Below are 21,864 nucleotides of genomic sequence, written 5' to 3'. Positions count from 1 at the left end.
TCTCCATGGAAATATCTTTTGTCAACAAGCCTATAAAACTTTTAAAGGTACGTTTTCACTAACTATTGCCGCATAACATGGGCATTCCTGTGCTATGTCTCATGAAGGTGTCACAGCAGGAAGGAACATGACTCATGATCTCAGCTTTTTGCGTACTTCAAGAATTCATTCACTTCTTAGAGCTTTAAAGGTGTTTAGTTTTCACCTGCACGCCTATGTTTATTGCAGCACTATTTACAACAGTCAAGATATGAAAAACAGATATGCCCCAAAATAGATGACTGGATCAAAAAGATGGTGTGTGTATGCACAATGGAACACTACTCAGTGATCAAAAAAGAGAAACTCATGCTATTCACAGCAATGTGGATGGAGCTGGAAAGGATTATGCTGTGCTGATCAAAATAAGTCAGAAGGGAAAAAAATATTGGATGAGGAATATAGAGAAACTAAACAAAGGGTCAGGAAAAAGACAAACAGGCAAGCGGATTATACATCTGAGGCATACAGCAGGGGAGGGGGACAGAGGGGGGGCAACAGGGGAAGGAAGAGCACAAGGGACTGTGGAGACAGATCATGGGTGCTATGGTGGTGGGGGAAATATGGGGACTATACCTGAGGGGAGAAATCAAATACTCTCGCCAAATTAACATGATGTAAGAAAATAAAAAATATTGGTTAGTTTTCATATATTTGGCCACTAGCAACAGTGGCCTCATTAAGCCAGGTTACTGGTTCAACACTGGCTATTGAGCACCTTGGAAATGACTGCTTGTTTGCTGAATATGGAGCCATAGCAGCTATAGCAGATGGCTCTATGCTATGGAGCCATGGCAGCCTTCTTCTAGTCTTGCTACTTCTCTCCTTAAAGTGCTTGCAGAGTTGGGGGTATGTAGTATGTCCATCACAAATGTTAGTAGAATTAAGGGCCAACGTCAAATGAAAGAAACATCTCTACTCAAAATTATCTTCAAAAATCCCTTAACTGGGCCTCCTTGATGCTGCAAGGGGTTAAGACGCAACCCATGAAGCTATCCGCAGCTGCTGCAGCAAGAGTTTGATCCCGGCCAGGGAGCTACCCTACATGGTGCAGCAAACCTTTTCTGACTCACCCGCTGCTCCCCTCAGCAGTGTATTTCAGTAGGTCTGCCTGTTCTGTTCCCTACTCTGTCTCTGGTGAGTTCTCTTACCCCCCACACGTCTGGCCTGTACCCCAGCTCTTGTATGCATAAATAAATCTTTAAAAAAATCCCTTAACTAACCATAGAGTACATATGATTAGTGAACTGAGGCAAAACAAGTAACGTGCTTAGGAAATAAAAAAGACACGTAAAGTACTTAGAACAGGGCTGGGGACAGAGTTTAATAAATGCCATCTCCTATCAGAATGAGTAGAAACCTTATGCAGGTACTGGGCACGGAACACAAACTATCTCTAGATTCCTGGTGTGAACAGGGCAGAATGTACGATTCTACCAAAGGGTTTTACTCTATTCCTTTCACAGAGCAAACCTTAATGATCTTTACAGTGAACATACTTTAAAGAGATGTGACTATTTAATGTAAGACCCAGAAAAGATAAAATATGTAAAAGCCAGTCCCTAGCATGTGCAGCATATAAAGTGCACCAGTGTCTGTTGGATTTGAATCTACAACTTGTTTCATTAGCGGTGGACCACTGCTCTTTGGACATTGGTCTTTGGAAATCTGTAGAGAACTGTTTTCAAGGGCTCTCTACTTAGAGGCTACCTCGCTCATGAACTTGAATGCTGGTCTCATGATGCTTGAGGGGAGTGGTTTGGGGTGGACGAGTACAGGAGTAAAATAAATCCAGGTATCAACTACTTCCAGAGTGTTCTTACCTGAGGAGTAGGAGGATGCACGACTGCTTGGAGAACAGGGTACTTGCAGCCCTGCAAACCCCAGGCTTCTCTGAGACCCCCTTTCGGAGTCAAAGCTAGTCTGTGGGCTGTGTCCCTGCTCCTTTTGCCCAGAGGCCCGCTGATACCAGCCACGCAGGTGCTCTGCAACTAAGGCCTTGTGGATGTTTTTGGTGATGTGCTCTGACTTGGCAGCAGCCTTCCGGGGCAGTCGGAGAGTTGCGTAGGGGTTAGGGGGCACCCGGTCAACCTCGTCTTCATGAAAAGATCTGCTGTAGTCCCTTTGGCGGTCGTATGCATAGTGGGCGGAGGACCGGTAGGAAGGATTGACACTGTACTGTCCTTCGGTGTCATTCTCGTACACATAGCCGCCGCCGTAATACAGGTCGCACTCGGCATACGGCGTGTACCCCGCGATATAGTAACTGGAAGAAGGCTGCTCCGGGTTCTTGCAGTACACGCCATTCCGCAAACTGTCCTTTTGGGCTAGGTTGGGCATGCTTCCTGAATTCGACGTGGAAACATTCTGTTTCTTCGACCTTCTCCGACCTCTGGCGCGAGTGTCCAGAGTTTGGGTGGTGTAATAGGGGCCTGTCACTGGCGTCACACAGTAATACTCGGTGCTCGATTGGCTGGTGTAGGAAGACCCGTCATCCAAGATTTCTGTGCTGCTGCTTCTTTGGGATTTGGAGAGGGAAAAAAATGGCTTGTCGTTGTCCATCTCGGAGAGCAGGTGGGACTGGGACTCGAGGCTTCCACTCCGCTGGCGGCAGTGCTGAGATGAAGATTCGGGCCTGAGAGACGGCAAAGGCAGACTTAGAAACAGAAAGCAGCAGAGGAGGCCCGAAATAAGGGAAAACAACACAGCCCTTAATGAGTTAATAACTTTTGAACTGCAGTAGTGCTTTTTAAGGCCTCCAAAGTTCACTGCACAACACAATCCATTTGCTCACATAATCCTTTCGTTCATAGGTAAGTTCGTTTCCATGGTCAAAATGAGAAAAGAATCAGGTTCTGTCAATTGTACAAGTCACATTCCTTTTTGAGGCTAGGGAAGACAAACTAATACGTGTAACCTGACTCAAAGACTGAAATAAAAACCTCAGCATGTCTTGGAGGGCCCTCTCTTCCCCAGGATAGCGGCTGTGTGTGTGTGTGTGTGTAGGGGGGCAGGGCCTGGACACTGACATGGAAGATAATTGAATTGAGTCAGGGCTCTGCCATTTCCCGGCAGTAAAAACTTTGGGCAGGATATTTAACCTCTCCAAAACTGCCTTTCTCCTCTGCAAAATGGGGACAAAATCAGCATCTAATATCTACAGTTAGACTTGTTAAATAATACAGCGCATATCAAATAATGAACACAACCCACAGTAAACACTCCATAATGTCTATATCGTCAGCTTCATTCTCACTGTTGAATAATGAATGGTAGTGTCTGGCTGGGAAAATTAAGGTATAAGAGACTCCAGTCTCTCCCCAAACAAAGTGCATTTGCTTTGTCAACATATTTGAAAATGAGTGAAAATATGCAGTTCCATAAAAATAGAGTCCTACTGCAGAAAGTCCCACACAGTGATTTCAAAAACACAACAAAACCTTAAAAAAAAAATCAACAGGCATAAAAGCAACTGGCATGAAGGGCTCTTACTCCAAGTGACTGCTGCTATAGGCATTGCGGGTAAGAACTGGCGTGGTGGGCATGCTCCGGCCTCCCTGGGGGCGTCTCTCCAAGGTTTTGTAGGGGCTGCTGTGTGTTGACAGCATTTCTCTGTGAAGGCAAAAAGAATTCAGGAGATGATGAATCTCCTGACATCTGTGGCAAACTTGTCATAAGCGGATTTGAAACTTACTGGAAGCTGAAGTACAGGGGTTTAGAGAGAAATTGGGAAAGGTGTCTTTATTGGCTTAGTCCCCTGGTATGTCCCAGATGAGATGAAGCATAAGTGGTCTGACTCATAAATATTTAAGGACAAAAAAAGTTTTTAAAAAAGTGTACTGAACAAAATAGATTGAAAGCAAGTAAAGTAGGGGTCATCAAACCCTTTTTCTAGAAAGAGTATAAGGGTAAAGTAAAGGTCTTTGGATTTGTGGGTGAGATGTCTATCTTCACTACTCAACTCTGCTCTTGAAGTGTGAAAGCAGGTAGACTATGTAAGTGATGAGCATGGATGAATGCCAATAAAAGTTGACTGTGGACAATGAAATTCAAAATTTGATGTAATTTTCAAGTCACAAAGTGTTATTGTTTTTTATTTCCTCTTCAACTATTTATAAACAAAAAATCATGAGACATGTAAAAATGGGGAGTAGGATGGATCTGGCCCATGGGCTGTGGTTTGCTGATGCTTGGACTGGCAGGCAACACTTTGATCCCACCTTAAAACACTTTGATTCCACCTGCTACAACACTGGGGTCACAATGTGAAGTTAATTTATTAATTCCAATGAGTTCAATTCAATTTTTACTTATTACAAAAGCACATTAAGTCCATTGCTGAAAAGTTAACAAAAGTAGGTAAAAAAGAAACATTTAAATGTCCATAATTTGATACCTCAAATATAACCAGTCAACACTAAATATTTTCAGATTTTTATAAACATATACTTAAAAGCATTTATACTTTCTAAATGAAATCTTAGTACCTATACTGTTTCAAAACCCTCTTTACAAAAAACAAACTTAAGTTGTATCTATGTTTCATGTGGTTTACTATTAGTCTAAAAGTTAGATTAATGACTTACAACATTCTATTGTAAGGATTTATCAGAATTTATTTATTTAAACAATCCACTGGTTAGACATTTGGGTTATTTTCATTGTACTAGTATAAAAAATACTGTGATGAGTTTCCTGTTGTTCATTAATTCAATAGGAAAAATTTCTTTAAGTGAAATTGTTGGATCAAAGAGCAAACCCATCATAAGCCATTTTGGAATGTGGGTATAATAGTTTTAAAATGATTCTCAGTAATAAATCTCCCTTTGGTTGAAATAGTTTTGTTCCCCTAATATAAAAAATACACTTGGAAAGCAATATCAAGTAGGACTTTCTTTAATGAAAAAAATGTGCTCTGTCTGTGCTGCCTAATTTTATTGCCACTAGCAGAGTGTACCAATTAAGTATTTAAATGTTGCTAGTGTGAGGAAGGAACTGAACCTGTTATTTTATTTACTTTTAATTAAATTAACAGCACAGTTCCAGACACTTGGATCTCTATTGTTTTAGGCAATTGCTGTTAAAGTGCTCATTCACAAACTGAGGCTGATAGCGTGATAACAGTTTTCACTGGTATTTGACAAATTAGGCATATAAGAAGTGTCGATTTTATTTTCATGGTGAGATCATTTAATCTAAATAAGCATTCTTTATTTTGGCACTAATTTCCATTTTGACCAAGATATGGTATAGCATTTACTGAAATCACATCACAGGCTTTCAAGTCAGTTTACCTGGGTTCAAATCCTGTTTCTGACATTTACTATTTAATGAACCTAGCAACTCATGCATGCTTTCTGGTTCTTGGTGTACTTACTTATAAATGGTAATGATAGTAGTAATAATACCAGGATTGTTGGTAGGATTAAATTTGTTATTACAAACAAATTAAACAGCATCTGGCTTATAGTAAGTGCTCAGCAAATGTCAAATTTTTATCATTATTTTTTTTTAAGATTTATTTTTATTTATTTATGCAAACACTGGGTACAGTCAGAAATGCGGGAGGGTGAGAGAATTCACCAGAGCCAGAGCAGGGGGCAGAGCAGGCAGAAGGACCGAAGTACACTGCTCAGGGGAGCAGCAGACAGCAGGAGAGGTCTGCACGCCATGTGGGACCCTCCTTCGGTGGCCGGGGAGCAGCCGGGGATCGAACGGGCGCTGCAGAGGCTGCGGGCAGCTTAGCAACCCAGCGCTCAACCGCTGCGCCACCGGGGAGGCCCAAATTTATATCATTATTACAATAATAACAATGACAGCTGTATTTTTGATATTTAAATGTCATTTTTCCCTCCAATATCATGGTAGTATTTGTTTGAATATTCTAATTGGGCAAAGTCAGTCAGTCCTGTCACTTGGTTTGGTAGAGTGGTAATTAAAATATAGTTTCTGGAAAGCATGGTTTATGGACCTGAAATTTGGATATTAAACTCAAATACAAATTGCAATTAGTGTCCCTATAATTTAATATAAATCAAATATACTTAAAAATCAAGGAAATAGCCAAATGCTTTTAAAAAGATTTCTTAGAAACATTTCCACTTCCTTTCAATTACAAGTAACTATGTCATGGTTTTACAAAATAACCCCTTCTGAAAGGAGGAAATAGGAAAATACAATAATGGGTTGACCACTTTGGAGAACAAAATCTCATAGTTTCGAGGTATTCACCTTACTGATGATGTAACCTCTTACCTGGACTGCCTGGTATCCACCAGCTGTTCATGGATGGATGACTTTCTGAAATGGATTCGCTCAATTCCAAGAGACTTGGGGGGAAGAATTCTTGGAGAATGAGGCACTGAACTTGATCGCTGTCCAGCAAGACTGAAGGCATCAGTGGCTATAAGTAAATGAATGAATGAATAAATAAGTAGGTAAATACATATCTTCCCACACCCCGCAAAATAAATTGGGAGATCTGATGAACAAGGTGCTCTTCCAAAGATTTTTTTAGGACTATGCAACTTTCAGGAAATGTGTTTCCTTTCTTTCTTTTTTTAATTTTATACACTAGGGAAAAATATTGAATACTCTTGGGGGATCTGATCCAATTTTTGCCAATTTAATAGGTGCGGCTTTGAGCAAAGAAATCACTTAGATGCAATGAGTGATACTATAGATTTTCTGGAGTTTTACTAGAGAAAAACCCAGTGTATATGGAGGCAGGAGGAGGTTGGCTTGGACTGTTATTACTTAGTTTTACATTGAAAGTTCTTCAGCCTTTTTTTTTTTCTTTAAAGATTTATTTATTTATACAAGAACTGGGGTACAGGCCAGATACGCGGGAGAATTCACCAGAGACAGAGTGGGGAACAGAACAGGCAAACTGACAAAATACAGTGCTGAGGGGAGCAGTGGGCGAGACAGGAGAGGTCTGCCCCACCATGTGGGAATCTCCCTGGCCAGCTGCGAATCAAATCTATGCTGCAGAGGCTGCGGACAGCTTCACAGTACGGCTCTCAACTGCCTGTGCCACGAGGGAGGCCCTCTTCAGCCTTTTTGACTGACCAAAGGCTCATCTTGTCAATGAAAGTGATAAAACTGCTGAGTCATTAGAGAATTTTTCTGTCTCCCACCGATATTTGTATTTTCAATTGAGGTATGGCAAACACCATCAAACCTCAGCTTAAGGGAAGAAACTGGGACTGGTGAAATTTCAAGTACCATAAAACTTAGGGAAAGATAAAGGAGTAGAAGCTAAAGACTTTCCCAAAATCTTTAAATAATATCAGATAGACAGCTAGTTTTCAGCTCAAATAGAGGAAGTTACAAGGAAATATTCTTTCAGTTGATACAAAATCCATCCCATCATAAAATGTGTTGAGCAAATATGAAAAATCACAACAGAGAAAGGCTACCTCTATGAAACTCAACATGAAATTAAATTTCTATAATGTGCATCTTTCCTAAGGAACATAAACTCTCAGTAATCCAGAATATAGTGATAATCAGTTTATACTATCACTTTCTGGCTTTGATATTGGACTCCATTACATTACCTTTGGGAAAAACTGGGTGAAAGACTGTATTATTATGCAATTCCCTGTCGTTCAATAAAATAAAAAAAGATTAAAAAATAAAAATTTATATGAAAAAAAGTTAAAAGAATCTTACAGAGCCTTACATATCCTTATTGAGAGAAGTATTATGTTATTGGTATTCTGATTCCCTGAGGTTGTCTGATTTGTATGAACTGTATTTAATGCTGAGTTATCCGGTGCAGAAGTTCGTCACAATCTCCTTGTTCCCAACCATTCTGCTTGAATGCAAGTAGTTGATTTTACTTTCTTCCCAAAAAGATAACAAATAGGCTTCATTTAACTAAGAAAGTTATCTTGATATGTCAGAATATTTACCATTTTAAACCATAAAAGGCAGGCTACTTACAATCATCATAGGTGGTCGTGTCAGACAAGGAACTGCTCTCTGATGGGATTATGTCTTCTGTGAACAAAAAGAACTGCCTTTAATATAATTGCACATTTATACACCTATCGTGAGTAATGAAGTAATTCTCAGTTGCGTACATTTTATTTTTATTTAGATAAATGTAACTGCTGGGCATTAAGAATTATAAGAATGGACTGAGTTCCAAATGAAGATATAAACTTTTCACTTTTTTTTTTTTTTTTTTTGGTGGGACCCTTGCCAGTGGCTGGGGATAGAACTGGCACTGCAGAGGCTGCGGGCAGCCTCGCAACACAGCGTTCAACCGCTGCGCCACCAGACGAGGCCCTAAACTTTTCACATATTATACAAATATTCCATTGGATTTTTTCTTAAAATAAAACAGACTTCAGGGCCTTTGGTTTTCAATTGGTTTTTAATCTAGTTTCTACACTGGATGAAAACTGTACTCTACACATTGAATGCTTCCAACCAAACAACTGGAAAGAAAAATCATACCAGTCATGATACCAATGCTAAATGTTATGCAAAATACACTGGAATCCTTAGTTAAGAATCTACTGTCAGTACAATTTATTTTATTTTATTTATTTTGTTTATTTATTTATTTATTTATTTTGTGAGACCCTAGCCGGCGGCCGGGGAACGAACCGGCGCTGAAGAATAACAGGCTTTTCTTAATAAAGCATGGATAATTTGGGGCCTCTGAACTTTTCATTAGATTAGGGTTTCTCAACAGTGGCACTACTGGCATTTTAGACAGTTGGGGATCCTTCACATTTTAGGATCTCCAGGCTACACCCCCTGGATGTCAGCAGCATCCTTACCCTCAGTATTGAGAACCCCAAATGTTGGAGACATTGCCAACTATTCCCTGGGAAGCAAAACTGTCCCTGGTTGAGAAACACTGGCTTAAACATATCAAGAGTTCGAATCTTGGTTTTGTTACTTATTGGTTCCGAAACCTTGGGTAAATGACTGTATCTCTTTAAGCATCACTTGGTGTCAACTCTATAAAATGAGGATAATAGTACCTAGTGAATAGTGCTGAGGTGAGCATTAGATGAAATAATGGATGTAAATCCTTAAGCCCACAGCTCCAGGCACAGGACAAATGCTAATATGTTAGCTATAATTATTACTTTTGTTATCCATGCATAGCATTTTCATAAAAAGAAATGCAGTGGTTGGAAATTCCCATAATGCTTTGAGCATTACTGGCACCCATCAAATCTTCAAAAATGTATTTATCAAAAAGAGACACCTCAGATGTGTTGATCTGCTTTGGCATTCCATATTCAGTGTTGAGTATTGGCAAGATTATAGGCAAATCTGAAACCTCAATGTAAACTTCAAAGTCATTATGAAGAGAATCTCCCCATCCAATCTCAGTGCTAATCTCTATCAGAGCCAGGCAGACCAGCTCTTAATTGGACACATAGTGTAACTTGAAAACGAGGTGCCAGTATAGACAGCTGTGAGGCATACTTAAAAAAATTTGTACCCAATACATGCTCAACCATTGGCACCATCTGCTGCCCAAATGTCAGTCAGTCCCTGTAACGGAGAACACTTGCATCTTGCACAATTTGGGAATGAATGTGCCACAACAAATGGCTATGAAAGTTAAATGCACTGCTAATCACCCATCTCTGTTGGTCCTGAAAATAACCATAGCCAAGACCAAGTGGATTTCACATTCAGAGTCAAAGCCGCCCTAAATTCTCCAACTGTAGTTGACTAACACTTTTGTGTTGATGTCTGTGCATTCACATCCCAAAGCCAAACTGCTGCTCTATAAATCATATGACCTAAACCTGAGCATATTTTAAACCTAGGCATCATATTTGTCAAATCAAAGATACTAATTATTTTATGAAATGGTAAAAAAAAAGAAAAATACTGCTAATCTTAATTGCAACACACCATCTAGTATAAAAAATATCCAATTTTACTGATGCTTAATCTGAAAAGGAATCAGTTGCATTTCAAGCAATGAGCAAGGTTGAAAGTAATGCCAAAAGATATGTAAAGCCAGTTGGACCTGCAATCTATCTATATGCAATGTTTTAGTATTCTTTTTTTCCTGAATATTACAGTCTTCAATATACAAAGTTGACAATTTTGAAAATACAGAAGAGTATTAAGAAAAAAAATCAAGTCACTTGAAATTCTATGACTATTAGTATTTTTAAATCTTTCCAACAAGTCCTAGTTTTCATCTGATAATACAATGTCCATATTACATTGTGGTTACAGCTTTGTATCCCGTCTCTTTACTTTTTATGTTATATCAAGATCATTTGCCTATATCTTTAAATGGCCTCTGTAAATGACAGTGATTTAAGGGCTATTTTCTTTCTGTATGTGTGGACAGGTCCTTTAAAGTGTCTGGAATGCACTCTGATGCACTGGAAATCTTCAAGAAGCTAGTGCGTAGTGCCCAGCTCTCCAATTCCCCATGTGGTCAAATTTACTTTTTTCAATGACATTAGGCTGGTTAAAGGTGAATCTGTCTTATTGTTCACCAATTTTCATGGTGAAAACTAAAGCAATGAAATAGTATAGTATTACAATAGTAAGAATGTTACTGACCATCGTTTACATACTTGTAAGTCTGAAATTCAAATTATTTATATCCTACAAAACTTACTGTCAATCCTGTTTTTTTTTTTATCTCTTCCAAATGAACTGGTTTAGAAATGCTATTTACTACCAACAGTATTGACTATGTAATTCAAAACACTTTACATATTACTAACCTGGTAAAATAACTGCTGCTTTCTGGCCAGGTTTCTTTCCACATCTAATTCGGTATTCATTTATTGCATTTTCAATCTCCTGAAGCTTTTTCACCGCATCTGAGTAATCTTGCTTTCGTTTTTTCTTCACAGTTTTACAAAGGTCTGGCTCACTGGCAAGTTTCTTTGCAGCTTCAACCAGCTTTTGCTGTATTAGGAAATTGCTCTCCAGTTCTTGCAAAGCAGGATCCTGCATTTACAAAATAATACTGTTATCTATATCACAGACGTAATCACTTTCACATGCACTGGATAGTAAAAAAAATGTTCTGTGTATTCTCAAATTAGATGCTGTGTGACAATAGAATCTTCCCCAGTTTTTCAAAAGGAAGAATTAGTAGTCATGAGTTTGATTCATATAGAAATACTCTTAAAAAGAGTAAATAAGATAGATGGAAATTATCCCGAGAACTCTCACTTGATAATTAATTTGGAAAGCAGTAGTACAAGAAGGTATACAAAGCAACACTTCAACCAGCAACCACATAATTTTCCCCTCTTGCCTGAATTTCCTCAAATTTTACTGCATAGGTATCATCAACCAATCTCCTAGAAGACAAGACCTCTCTCATCCATTACTTAAAATTCTCAATAATCCAAAAGTCTTTCCTTTCAAAGAAGAGAGTGGTCTTTCATTATTCAGCTGGTTGGGTGAAGATCACATATTTTCTTTTTTTTTCTTTTTTTAAATATACAAACACTGGGTACAGTCAGAAGCGTGGGAGGGTGAGAGAATTCACCAGAGCCAGAGCAGGGAACAGAACAGGCAGACTGACGAAATACACTGCTGAGGGGAGCAGGGGGTGTGGCAGGAGAGGTCTGAGCTCCATGTGGGACCCTTGCAGTGGACGGGGATTGAACCGGCACTGCAGAGGCTGTGGGCAGCTTCGCAGCCCAGCGCTCAACCGCTGTGCCACCAGGGAGACCCGATCACATATTTTTCAAAAAGGGGTTCTTAACTTAAGATTCATTGATGCAGTGGTTCCTAGTGGTATGACCCTGGAGACGCTGCTTAATTTTTGGATGTTTCAGGGTTTTTTCTACTTCTATCATGGAGATAACATCTACCTTATAAAACTATGGTGAAGATTAAAAATGATAACATACATGCATTGTTTTGCTCAGAGCTGGGTATAAAATGAGCACTCAATAAATGGCAAATTTTACTCTATTACTGATGGAAACTTACATTTTTTAAAGCCAAGAAACATGACTATGGTCACACTAATGATATAATAAAGGAGAAAGAACGCTCTATATTGGTTAACATATCTTTTAGCTTTATTATATCTGTGGGCTATACATTTATTATCTCACTAAGTACTTATTCCTCCCTTAGAAATACAAACAAACTCCTACTTTATAGATGAGAAAACTGAGACCAAGAAGCAAGAGGCAAACTATTTGTCAAGGGCTATTTCACTTTAAATGGAAAGATCTAATGTTGGGTTCCTAAGTCTTATAATAGTGCTTCTCAATTAATAATCATGGGTGTGCGGTTCTCTATTATTAGGGATGAATAAAGTAAGAAATAACTCAATTTTAATGGGGCTGTGAATGACAAAAAAGAATTCTATTTGGTCTACGTTATTTATTTCAACTGGTGAGATAAGATTGCACAGCAGTGATTCAAGCCAAAGGAACAAATCAACCACACTCAACCAACAGTTTTTCTGTTAATTGTTAATAGAAATGCTCAGAGCTGGTGCACTTACCTCTTCGCTTGGAAGCAAGTTGTCATCCAATTTGAATGTGGTACCTACACGCCTTCTGACCTGGGGAGGTTTCTCACCTATGTTCAGTGGATACTCTTTGGGAATTTTGCCTGTGAGCTCCTGTAAAACAGGGCAGAGTCGAGACAGGAATAACTGACACTGACTGGAGTTGTCAAACACAATTTGAAGGCCACCCCTCAAAATTGAAGACACTCACAGCCTCCCGCAAACAGATCTTTTTAAGCTCCTCGACTTTTTTCAGGAGTTTTTCTTGCAAAAGCTTTTCCTTCTTCTTAAGTTCAAGGATTTTCTCTCTTTTTTGCTCTTCACTAACTTCTGAGTCTTGAGAACCTGGGAGGATGAAGGGAGGGGAGCAAGAAAGGTTTATATAAGCCAAGTTTCCTTCCTTTTGAAAGGACAAAGGACTTTAAAGCCAAACCTGTTATAAAATAATAGCTTGTTTCTTTTCTCCTTGTTTCTGAACATAATAAAAGGAAACTGGAGAACATTTTCTCATACTTCTGGGCATCAAATGGAGCCTGGTAATGTGCCCTTTGCAATTTGGCTCCGTCATTTCAGAAGTGATGATAAAATGCTTAATGTTTCAGACACTCCCAAGGAAAAATTTCATTTTTTGAGCAGAGAGGGTAAAATTTTCCTAGAGATAATTGCTTACATTGTTCTTTTACAAGGCAAGTGAGCAAGTCAAAGGAATGTTCTGTGCTTCTGATAAATAAGTTGACAATGCAACGTAGATGCGAAAATTTATTTTAGTGAAGTTACATGTATTTAGTGTTAAGAGATTTCAGGACTTTAGTGGAAGGGCTTAGGAGTAGCAATCACATTTAGGGGTGAGGATTTGAGTCTGTAATCATGTTCACCCTTATATTAAATGGAGAATTAGATAACATTTTGCATCAGTAACAAAATATTAGGGGAAGAAGCTTATGGAATTTAGGGGGAGAGAATGTCTTCTAACTCATCCTTTCTTTACATTTATGGTTAGTTATATAAAGTTTATTTATAACAACTTTATACTGTTTTCAAAATGTTAAGATTTTACTTAAAACTACTGCATATTGTAGATTTGTTATGCTTATTTATTCCCTACATAATGTATTAAAAGAGACATCGAAAAATTTTCTGAGAAACAACCCTGAGGAAAGAAACATGAAATAAAACAAAACTTGCTAGCCCTTTCTCTAATCCTAAAATGTTACCTGAGGAGATAAGACTGCCATTGCTTGCCATGATGAACTGACTCTTTGCGTCCAGGGTCACTAGTTTGGAGACCCGCGGCGCTCCTGTCTCTGTCAAGTCCATTGCAATATCGTCTAAACTTCTAGCTGAAGAAATTTTTGCCTAAGAGGTATACAACAATAAAATAGAATTGACTCAATTAAACTGACTTCAAATCAATAAAATGACAAGTTACTATAAAATAAAAAATGTCAGCACAGAGGGTAACTTAGAATTTTTGTATATTTAAAGTGACACTGTTTAGAAAAAAAGAACAAAACATAGCTAAAATTCTTTAACCAGGCAAGATTCTCACTCATGGCATGGTACAATGAAAGAGCCAAAAGTGTTGCCAGTCTACACAGACATGCGCATTGAAAAGTTGGCAAATCCCACAACTTTTACATCAGGTTATTTATTGCCCATCTTTTAAATATAAGAAAAATTAAAATAGTATGAAAATTTAAAAAAATTTAAAGAATAAAACTCATGTGTTTGCATCTTTTCTGAGAAAATTTAGCTTCTGAACAGAGAGCAAATGATGGGTGGCATTTGTCCTGTAACTTACTTTGCTTTGCTTTCGGTCCAAGTAGAACTGATGCTGACTAATTGCCATTACCCAGATGGACTTGATGAGAGAAGAGTTTGCATACCACGTTTGCACAAAGAGGCCACTTTGCCCAAAGGTTCTCCTTGACACTGAGATCCTGAAAGGTTAAAGAAAACACACAAATTATTCACCTCTGGTGCAGCACAGCATAAAATGCTCCCAGTGAGTAATGTTGTAGCAAAGCATCTTCTTAATTATTGTGTGGCTGTAGCACACTTGTGAGTACAGGGACCAACATTCTGATTGTTCTCCTTTTATGACAAAGTCAATCAGACCAAGATAATATCTTTCCATGTTAAACAAGCATATTTAAAAAGGCATATATATAGTAAAAAGCAGATAAGAATTAGCCAATCAGAGGCTAGACTAAAATATCTCAAAATTACTGTATTTAAAAATCATAAGTATGTGTGGCCATCACAAGAAGTAGGGAATAAATGTGATAAAGCAACAGGGTGGGGTGGAGTGTGGGAGAAGTGGATGAAGGTGGTCAAAGGTACACCTTTCATTATACAATAAATTAGTACTGGGATGTAATGAGCAGCATGGTAACTACAGTTAATACTGCCATGTGGTATAATTGAAAGCTGCTAAGAGAGTAGACCCCAAAACTTCTCATCTGGAAAAAAAGAACATATCTTTTTTATTTGCTAATTTTATTTTGTGTCCATATGAGAGATGGAGATTAATTAAACATGTGGCAATTATTTCACAATAAATGTAAGACAAGTTATTATGCTGTACACATTAAACTTATATAATGCTACATGTCAATTATACTGCAATAAAATTGAAATAAATAAATAAAATAAAATAAAATAAAGACAAAGCGACCAAAACTTGTGGCAGTCACACCTTCTTCAAGGTGAAGACATGTCAGCAACCAGTTCTGACACTCAGAGGATGAACATAATGATATTGTCTGAAAATTTTGCAGGCCCAAAACTGGCTCAGAGGACTGCTTCTGCATCAGATAAAAAGAGGAGGAATGGAGAGAGGAGGAGAGAGCTAAGAGAGAGAAAAGGGAGATGGCAGAGAGAAGCTGTGCGGGGTGGGAGCAGAGGCTGGGGAGGGATATAGATGTTCTTTGTAGGAATCTGGCTGATTCTTGAGGTTATCTTTTATCACAGCTGTTTCTCCCATCCCTCCAAACATCCATAAATGTATCTGAAAAGCAGCCCTGAGCACTGATAATTCCGTGGCAGAGCTTGGAGAACTTACAATCCTGATTTCAATTCATACTGATAACTTGGGCAGTATTCCTTAGTAAAGTGAGCAGGACAACCAAACTTAAAAATGAACAAAAGATCTGACTAGACTTCTCTAGTGAAGATTTATAAATGGCCGATAAGCACATAAAAAGAAGCTTAGCCATCTTCATCATAAAATTAAAATGAGCTTCCAGGGGTCTCCCTGGTGGCGCAGCGGGTTGAGCGCAGCGCTGTGAAGCTGTCCACAGCCTTTGCAGAGCGACTTTGATTCCTGGACGGCCAGGGAGATACCCACATGGCGCGGCAGACCTCTCCTGTCTCTCCCGCTGCTTCCCTCAGCAGTGTATTTCAGTCAGTCTACCTGTTCTGCTGGCTACTCTGTCTCTGGTGAATCCTCTCACCCTCCCGTGCCACTGGCCTGTACCCCAGTTCTTATGTAAATAAAAGTAAATCTTTTTTTTTATAGAGGCATGTTTTGTTTATTTATTTGTTTGTTTGTTTGTTTGTTTGTTTTGTTTATACATGCACTGGGTACAGTCAGAAGCGTGGGAGGGTGAGAGAATTCACCAGAGCCAGAGCGGGGAGCAGAGCAGGCAGAAGGACCGAAGTACACTGCTGAGGGGAGCAGCGGGCGTAAGGAGAGGTCTGCGTGTCATGTGGGACCCTCCTCTCTGCGCGCCATGTGGGACCCTCCTCTCTGCGCGCCATGTGGGACCCTCCTCTCGTGGCTGGGGAGCAGCCGGGGATCGAACCAGCGCCGCAGAGGCCGCGGGCAGCTTCGCAACCCAGCGCTCAACCGCTGCACCACCGGGGAGGCCCAAATAAAAGTATATCTTTATAAAAAAATGAACTTCCATGTCACACACGAATAGGGTAAGTAATACACACACACACACACACACACACAAACCAACTAAAAATAATAAGCATTAGGGAAGAACTGGAGAAACTATAATCACATCGGCTGCTGTTGTGAATGTAAAATGTTGTAGCCACTTTGGAAAATAGACTGGCAGTTCCTCAAAGAGTTAAAAAGAGTTATCAGTTGACCCAGCAATTCCACTCCAAGCTATAAACCCAAGAGAAATGAATACACATGTTCATACAAAATAATAGTTCACAGCAGCATTATTCATATAGTTACCCAGACAGACAGAGAAAGGCTGTGATTCTTACCTCCGTGGATCATGAACTTCAACAGCAAATTTTTTCTCACGGAAATATAAGTTCTCCAATTGTTTCCACTGAAATAACTAAATTTGGAAAAAAGAAAAAAACACACAATTTAATTATTATTAATTCTACACAATATAGATATCAGCTTAATAATCATATAACCAAGAAGGTACACTAAGATTAAGTATGAGTATGGGATACATTCTTTTTACAAATCAGCTACGACCTGAATTCATTTCATTTCTTTGGACAGTAATCCTCACCTCACCAATAAATCTTCCTTGAACAATAAAACCAGTGACTGTGGAGATCATGCATACTATTTTTCCTCTGACTCAATGAAATAAAACTTAATAAGAAAATCTGCGTGGATTCCAGTAAGCACATACCTTTTGATCAAAGCTGTTGACTTCTTATTTAAATGGAAAGATAATGTAAAGGGTGTTACAATAAGCACACAGACTAATTTCAAAGGAATGCAAAGTGAAAGTAAAACAGATCCCCACACAGGGGTAAGTCTCCGAGACACCAGTTTCCTCATACAAAGTTGCAACGAGAGTTCCCCTAAATTCAGGAGAAACGTAGCAGCAGGAATTGGGCGGCAGCAGTGGAATGGGAGTGATGCCCTCTGCTTTCTGAGCTAGAGCCTCCAGTTTTTGTAAACCAAACCCAACTTCTATATTCCTAATGCTGACATTCTAATGCTGTACACAGGGTTATCTGCCAGTTCGGGGGAGGAACAAACTTTCCCAGCAAAGCGCATTTGAAAACACAATAATTTGTAAAAAAAAAAAAAAAAAAAAAAAAAAAAAAAAAAAAAAAGAGTATGCTTTTCTGTTTCCCGGGCTCTTTCCCAATCTCTTGTGTCTCTGCTTATCCTTTCCACTTGGACTTCAGAGTTTAGTTCCTCATCTCTGTCCCTAGTCGTGATGACTGGAGAAATACCAGCACAGCAATTTCATTCCATTATTAGACGTTGGTTGGATTTTAAAATTAAGTTCAAAAAAATCTTAAAAGGGTACTTTAATTGGCAAAATAATAACTTCTCTGCAATGCACAATCAGCAAAAACCATTTCCTGAAGTACAGGCACCAAGAGTTTTGAGTTTACAGGTTTACATGTAATCCTCATGTAAAGAAACAGCAAGAGGTTAAAGTACCTGTGCCCAGGCAGCTAGGAGACAAAAGCATCCAAACTGGACTCCCAACCCCAAACAGACTTAAAAAACACACACACACAAAAAAAAAAACCAGCACACACTAAGAACATACTCCTTCGTGGTCTGAAGGGTCACCTGTAACTACAATACTAGACACAGGTTGGCAGGGAGTTAGTGAAGGCTGAAAGTTACATACCAATTTCCTAAAATGTCTGCAGACTTGAGGCTTTTATTCCTTATAATCCAGAGGTTCCAAAAGTGGGACAGAAATATGAGGGAAAACCCCACGGATCTTTCTATCTCCCCATTCCCAGACAGCAGCTCCAGTGACTTCTGAACTGAGTTTCATAAGACACTGAGGTGTAACTCAGTTTCACAAACCGAACCTCCCACGTCTGACACACTACTGACATCAGCAACTCTATACAGTGACACCTCCCAGTTCACGCCTTCCTCCCATCAGAGAACGGAGAGCAAAGATCACACTAGCAGATTTTCCCATAAGAGAGACATGTTTTTTAAACGTGTGGATTCAGATACTTCCTGGGAAGTAAGTTGCTTTGAATCCAGGCAAATTTCACTGGAGGCCGCCTGCCCGAAGGAGACATTTCTAGACCCTGGTTTACTCACCCTGGCTGCGAACAGGTTCTACAGGAAGAGCCACAATGCAGCTCAGCTGTGTTTTCCTTTGCGTCCATTCCCACACACATAAAAACCAGGGCTGAACTTGAAACATGATCTCTGAAAGTCACCACCTCCTCCTCTTATCACTTACAAACATGAAACACTAGCGCTTTGCCTCATTTCAGCTTGGGCTGCATTAAGAGCAAACCTACTCCGGGCAAGCAAAAACCCTGCCTTAGTTTCTTTAAGCACATTATTTCAATGTGCTTAACTGGATGGCAACTGGGCTTGCAAAAGAAGTTATGGGACTGAGGTGGCGTTTTTTAGTCTGCAAGGCAAAATCATTTTCCCCCGAGATCATAAAAGTTGGTGCAAAATGTGATTCCAAATATGTACCTGTAATAGTAGGAAACTGAACTGAAATTGAACAAAATTCATGATAGTGGTTGTTTCTAGGATAGGGATGGTAAATGCATGAAGGGCGAGTGGCACAGAAAACTTTAACATTACTGGTGATAGTTTCTTTTATTAATGAAAACAGGATGAAGTAAATGTGATAAAATTGTGATAAAATGTGATAAAATTAATGGTAATTGTTAATTTAAGTGGTGATGCAGATGTTGTCATATTCTTGGTACTCCCCAAAATTAACATTAATAGATGTGTATATAAAATGCACATACGTAGATCTATTTTATGCAGAGTGAGATTTCTATCTCCTAACCATTTGTGCCTATTTCAGACATTTCAAGCATTATCATTTTGACTCTTATCAATGTTTGAAGTTGCTAGGAAAATACTTATAATTGCAGTGGCTTTTGATTTAGGTGGTGACTGGAAAACAAGCTAATTTTTCTTGTGGAAATTCTGAAATCATTGTTCTATTGTGCTTTCAAATTATTTTGATGTTTTTGATCTCAGAGTGTCAGGATTAAGCTTTGAAAATGGCAATGGAGCTGAGTTGAAGTGACTTCATTTACTAAATGTTGCTCATGCCACAAGCCTAGGAGAGAAGTTGGCACACAGCAGGTAACTCACCAATCTTCATTTCCTTCCCTTTTGCCAGTGTTTTCCTTAAAGGATAAATAGGAGGCCTTCCTATGGTCAAAATCAGGCAGAGCCAATGGAAAGAGAAGAGGAAATTGGCCAAAGAAACAACTTACCAGGCTTCCCTGACTTGCTGGGGACTCTACATTACAGAAATGGTCTATTATGTGACAAAGAATGGTCTATATCCCCTGATGATTTAGAGGTGAAGGAAAACCTTATGTATTCGAGGGGAAAAAAATCAAAGTTCAAAGGAAGGTAGAAGGTAGCAAAGTATGCTTCACCTTTTCTATTACGTGTAGAACATTAGTGCCCACATAGGATAGGACTATTTTAGTATATGACACCCTAGATGTATGGTTACTAGCTGGTTGCAATACACAAGCACATTTGAATTCTCATGTTAAAACAGAAAAAAATATGCTCAAGTTAAAATTCCCATACTTAGAGATTAAAAAAAGGGACAAGGGGAGTTTATTTGCAATACAGAATTGAGTATGAAACTGGGCTGCTTTCTATAATGCTTGTTAAATAAGCATAATAATCATTAATTAGAATTTATGGTTGTTTATGTGGTACTCACTAGAAACTACAAGCTGAAATTGTATTGCTTTTATAATCTATGGTGTTAGTAATGAAAGGAAATACTTGCAGGGCAAAAATAAAACTTAAGTTAGGACTTCCAGATTTCTTTCTATGCTACACTCATCTAGAATGATTAGCTGTGCCCGTTAGCATCAGATGATGAAAGTAGACTGTAACAGATAAAAGAGGAGCTGGGATTAACTTTGATATTGCACAATAAATACATAAATATAGATAAAATAGAAAAAGTAAAAGAGGAACAATATAAACAGCGATATTAACAAACAGATAATCAAAAAACTACAACAGGAAGAGAATGTATCCTCAGGTCACCGATTCCTTCTTAGGAAAGTGTCAAATATTTAAAAACTGACATAGAAAAACATCTAAGCAAGTTTCCTCATCTATAGTATGAGACTAACAATGCCTGCCTCGTGGTTTTTAGGAAAGGTTCCCTGGCACTTTGTTTATAAAGCATTTAGCCTGGTGCCTGGCTCAGCACCAACATTCAGTAAGTGATAAAGCTACTTATTCAATCCAGTTCCCTAATTTCATTGTATCTTTGTGAAGATGGAGGACAGCCAGTTAATAGCAAAACTAGAACTAGCAACACTTATCAGATTCTCACATCTGTCTTTCCACTGACAGGAATAGCTAGGTTATACTGTTGACACATCTGTGTCACTCAGGTTTCCAATTCTGTGAGTTTCAGGCTCTGTAAAACTGCTGTGTTTTTACTGATGTCATTGGTGGTTTCCTGATACACCCTCTAGGTAGGAAATCTGTTTAGTGTTGCTATATCATGGAGGTCACAGATGAGTAGGGAGGGGCAGGGTAAGGGCATGCCCAAAGGGAGAGTTCATGCAGCAAGCTCTCTTCTGTCTGGGGACACACACACACACATAACACACACATTGAGGGAAAGCCTTGAATAGAAAGGATCAAACTGCTTTTTTTTTTCAACTTGATGAATTGAAAGCTGACATCGCCCAAAGGTTAACACTAGTCAAGGCCAAGAAATAAGAAGCTTGTTAATTTTTTAAAAGTACTTATAATCATTTACCTGCAAATTCACCTGGAAATGACTAAATATGGGCTAGACAGAGCTGGTATGTATGATTGTACACTAGCTAGTGACTCAGAGGGAGATCCCCTACTATAATCTGACACAAAATAAATCACTTCATTGTCCATTTATTGTTTTTTCATTAAAAAATGCACTTAATGAGGGTCTCCCTGGTGGTGCAGGCAGTTGAGCGCAGCTCTATGAAGCTGTCTGCAGCACGGGTTTGATCCTGGCTGGCTGGGGAGAAACCCACATGGTGAGGCAGACCTCTCTTGTCTCACCCGCTGCTCCCCTCAGCAGTGTATTTTGTCAGTCTGCCTGTTCTGTTCCCCGCTCTGTCTCTGGTGAATCCTCTCATCCTCCTGCATATCTGGCCTGTACCCTGGTTCTTATATGAATAAATAAATCTTTTAAAAAATGCACTTAATGAATATACTATTAGTGTACATGACCTAGCGAGTGGATCTGTTTTTCTTCCTGGTCTACCACAAAAACAGAATTTTGCTATCAATAGATTATGGACTTTTAAAATATCAAACTGACCTACCTTGTATTGGAACAGCCATCCTTCTATCCACCTAATGTTTATACAGCTGAGATTGCATCTTCCCAATAACACTA

General features: G+C 39.0%; 1 protein-coding gene across 1 annotated transcript in view; it reads right to left on the bottom strand.

The window, feature by feature from the left end:
- The window catches only part of FRMD4B (FERM domain containing 4B), a 179,373-nt gene that overhangs the window by 7,645 nt on the left and 149,864 nt on the right, over positions 1-21,864 (bottom strand). Inside the window, exons 10-19 of the mRNA XM_054691932.1 lie at positions 16,763-16,839; positions 14,334-14,472; positions 13,747-13,888; positions 12,744-12,877; positions 12,527-12,646; positions 10,773-11,001; positions 7,990-8,046; positions 6,295-6,442; positions 3,532-3,651; positions 1,863-2,674 (exon numbers count right to left, since the gene is read on the bottom strand). Coding sequence (XP_054547907.1) covers positions 1,863-2,674; positions 3,532-3,651; positions 6,295-6,442; positions 7,990-8,046; positions 10,773-11,001; positions 12,527-12,646; positions 12,744-12,877; positions 13,747-13,888; positions 14,334-14,472; positions 16,763-16,839 — 1,978 coding nt within the window. The remainder of the gene's footprint in view (positions 1-1,862; positions 2,675-3,531; positions 3,652-6,294; positions 6,443-7,989; positions 8,047-10,772; positions 11,002-12,526; positions 12,647-12,743; positions 12,878-13,746; positions 13,889-14,333; positions 14,473-16,762; positions 16,840-21,864) is intronic.

This window comes from Talpa occidentalis, unplaced genomic scaffold (genome assembly GCF_014898055.3).
Source record: "Talpa occidentalis isolate TD23 unplaced genomic scaffold, MPIMG_talOcc4v2.1 talOcc4.10, whole genome shotgun sequence".
In the NCBI taxonomy this organism is placed as follows: Eukaryota; Metazoa; Chordata; class Mammalia; order Eulipotyphla; family Talpidae; genus Talpa; species Talpa occidentalis.
The sequence above is the reverse complement of the archived record's forward strand: the minus strand, read 5'-3'. Positions and strand labels throughout refer to the sequence as shown.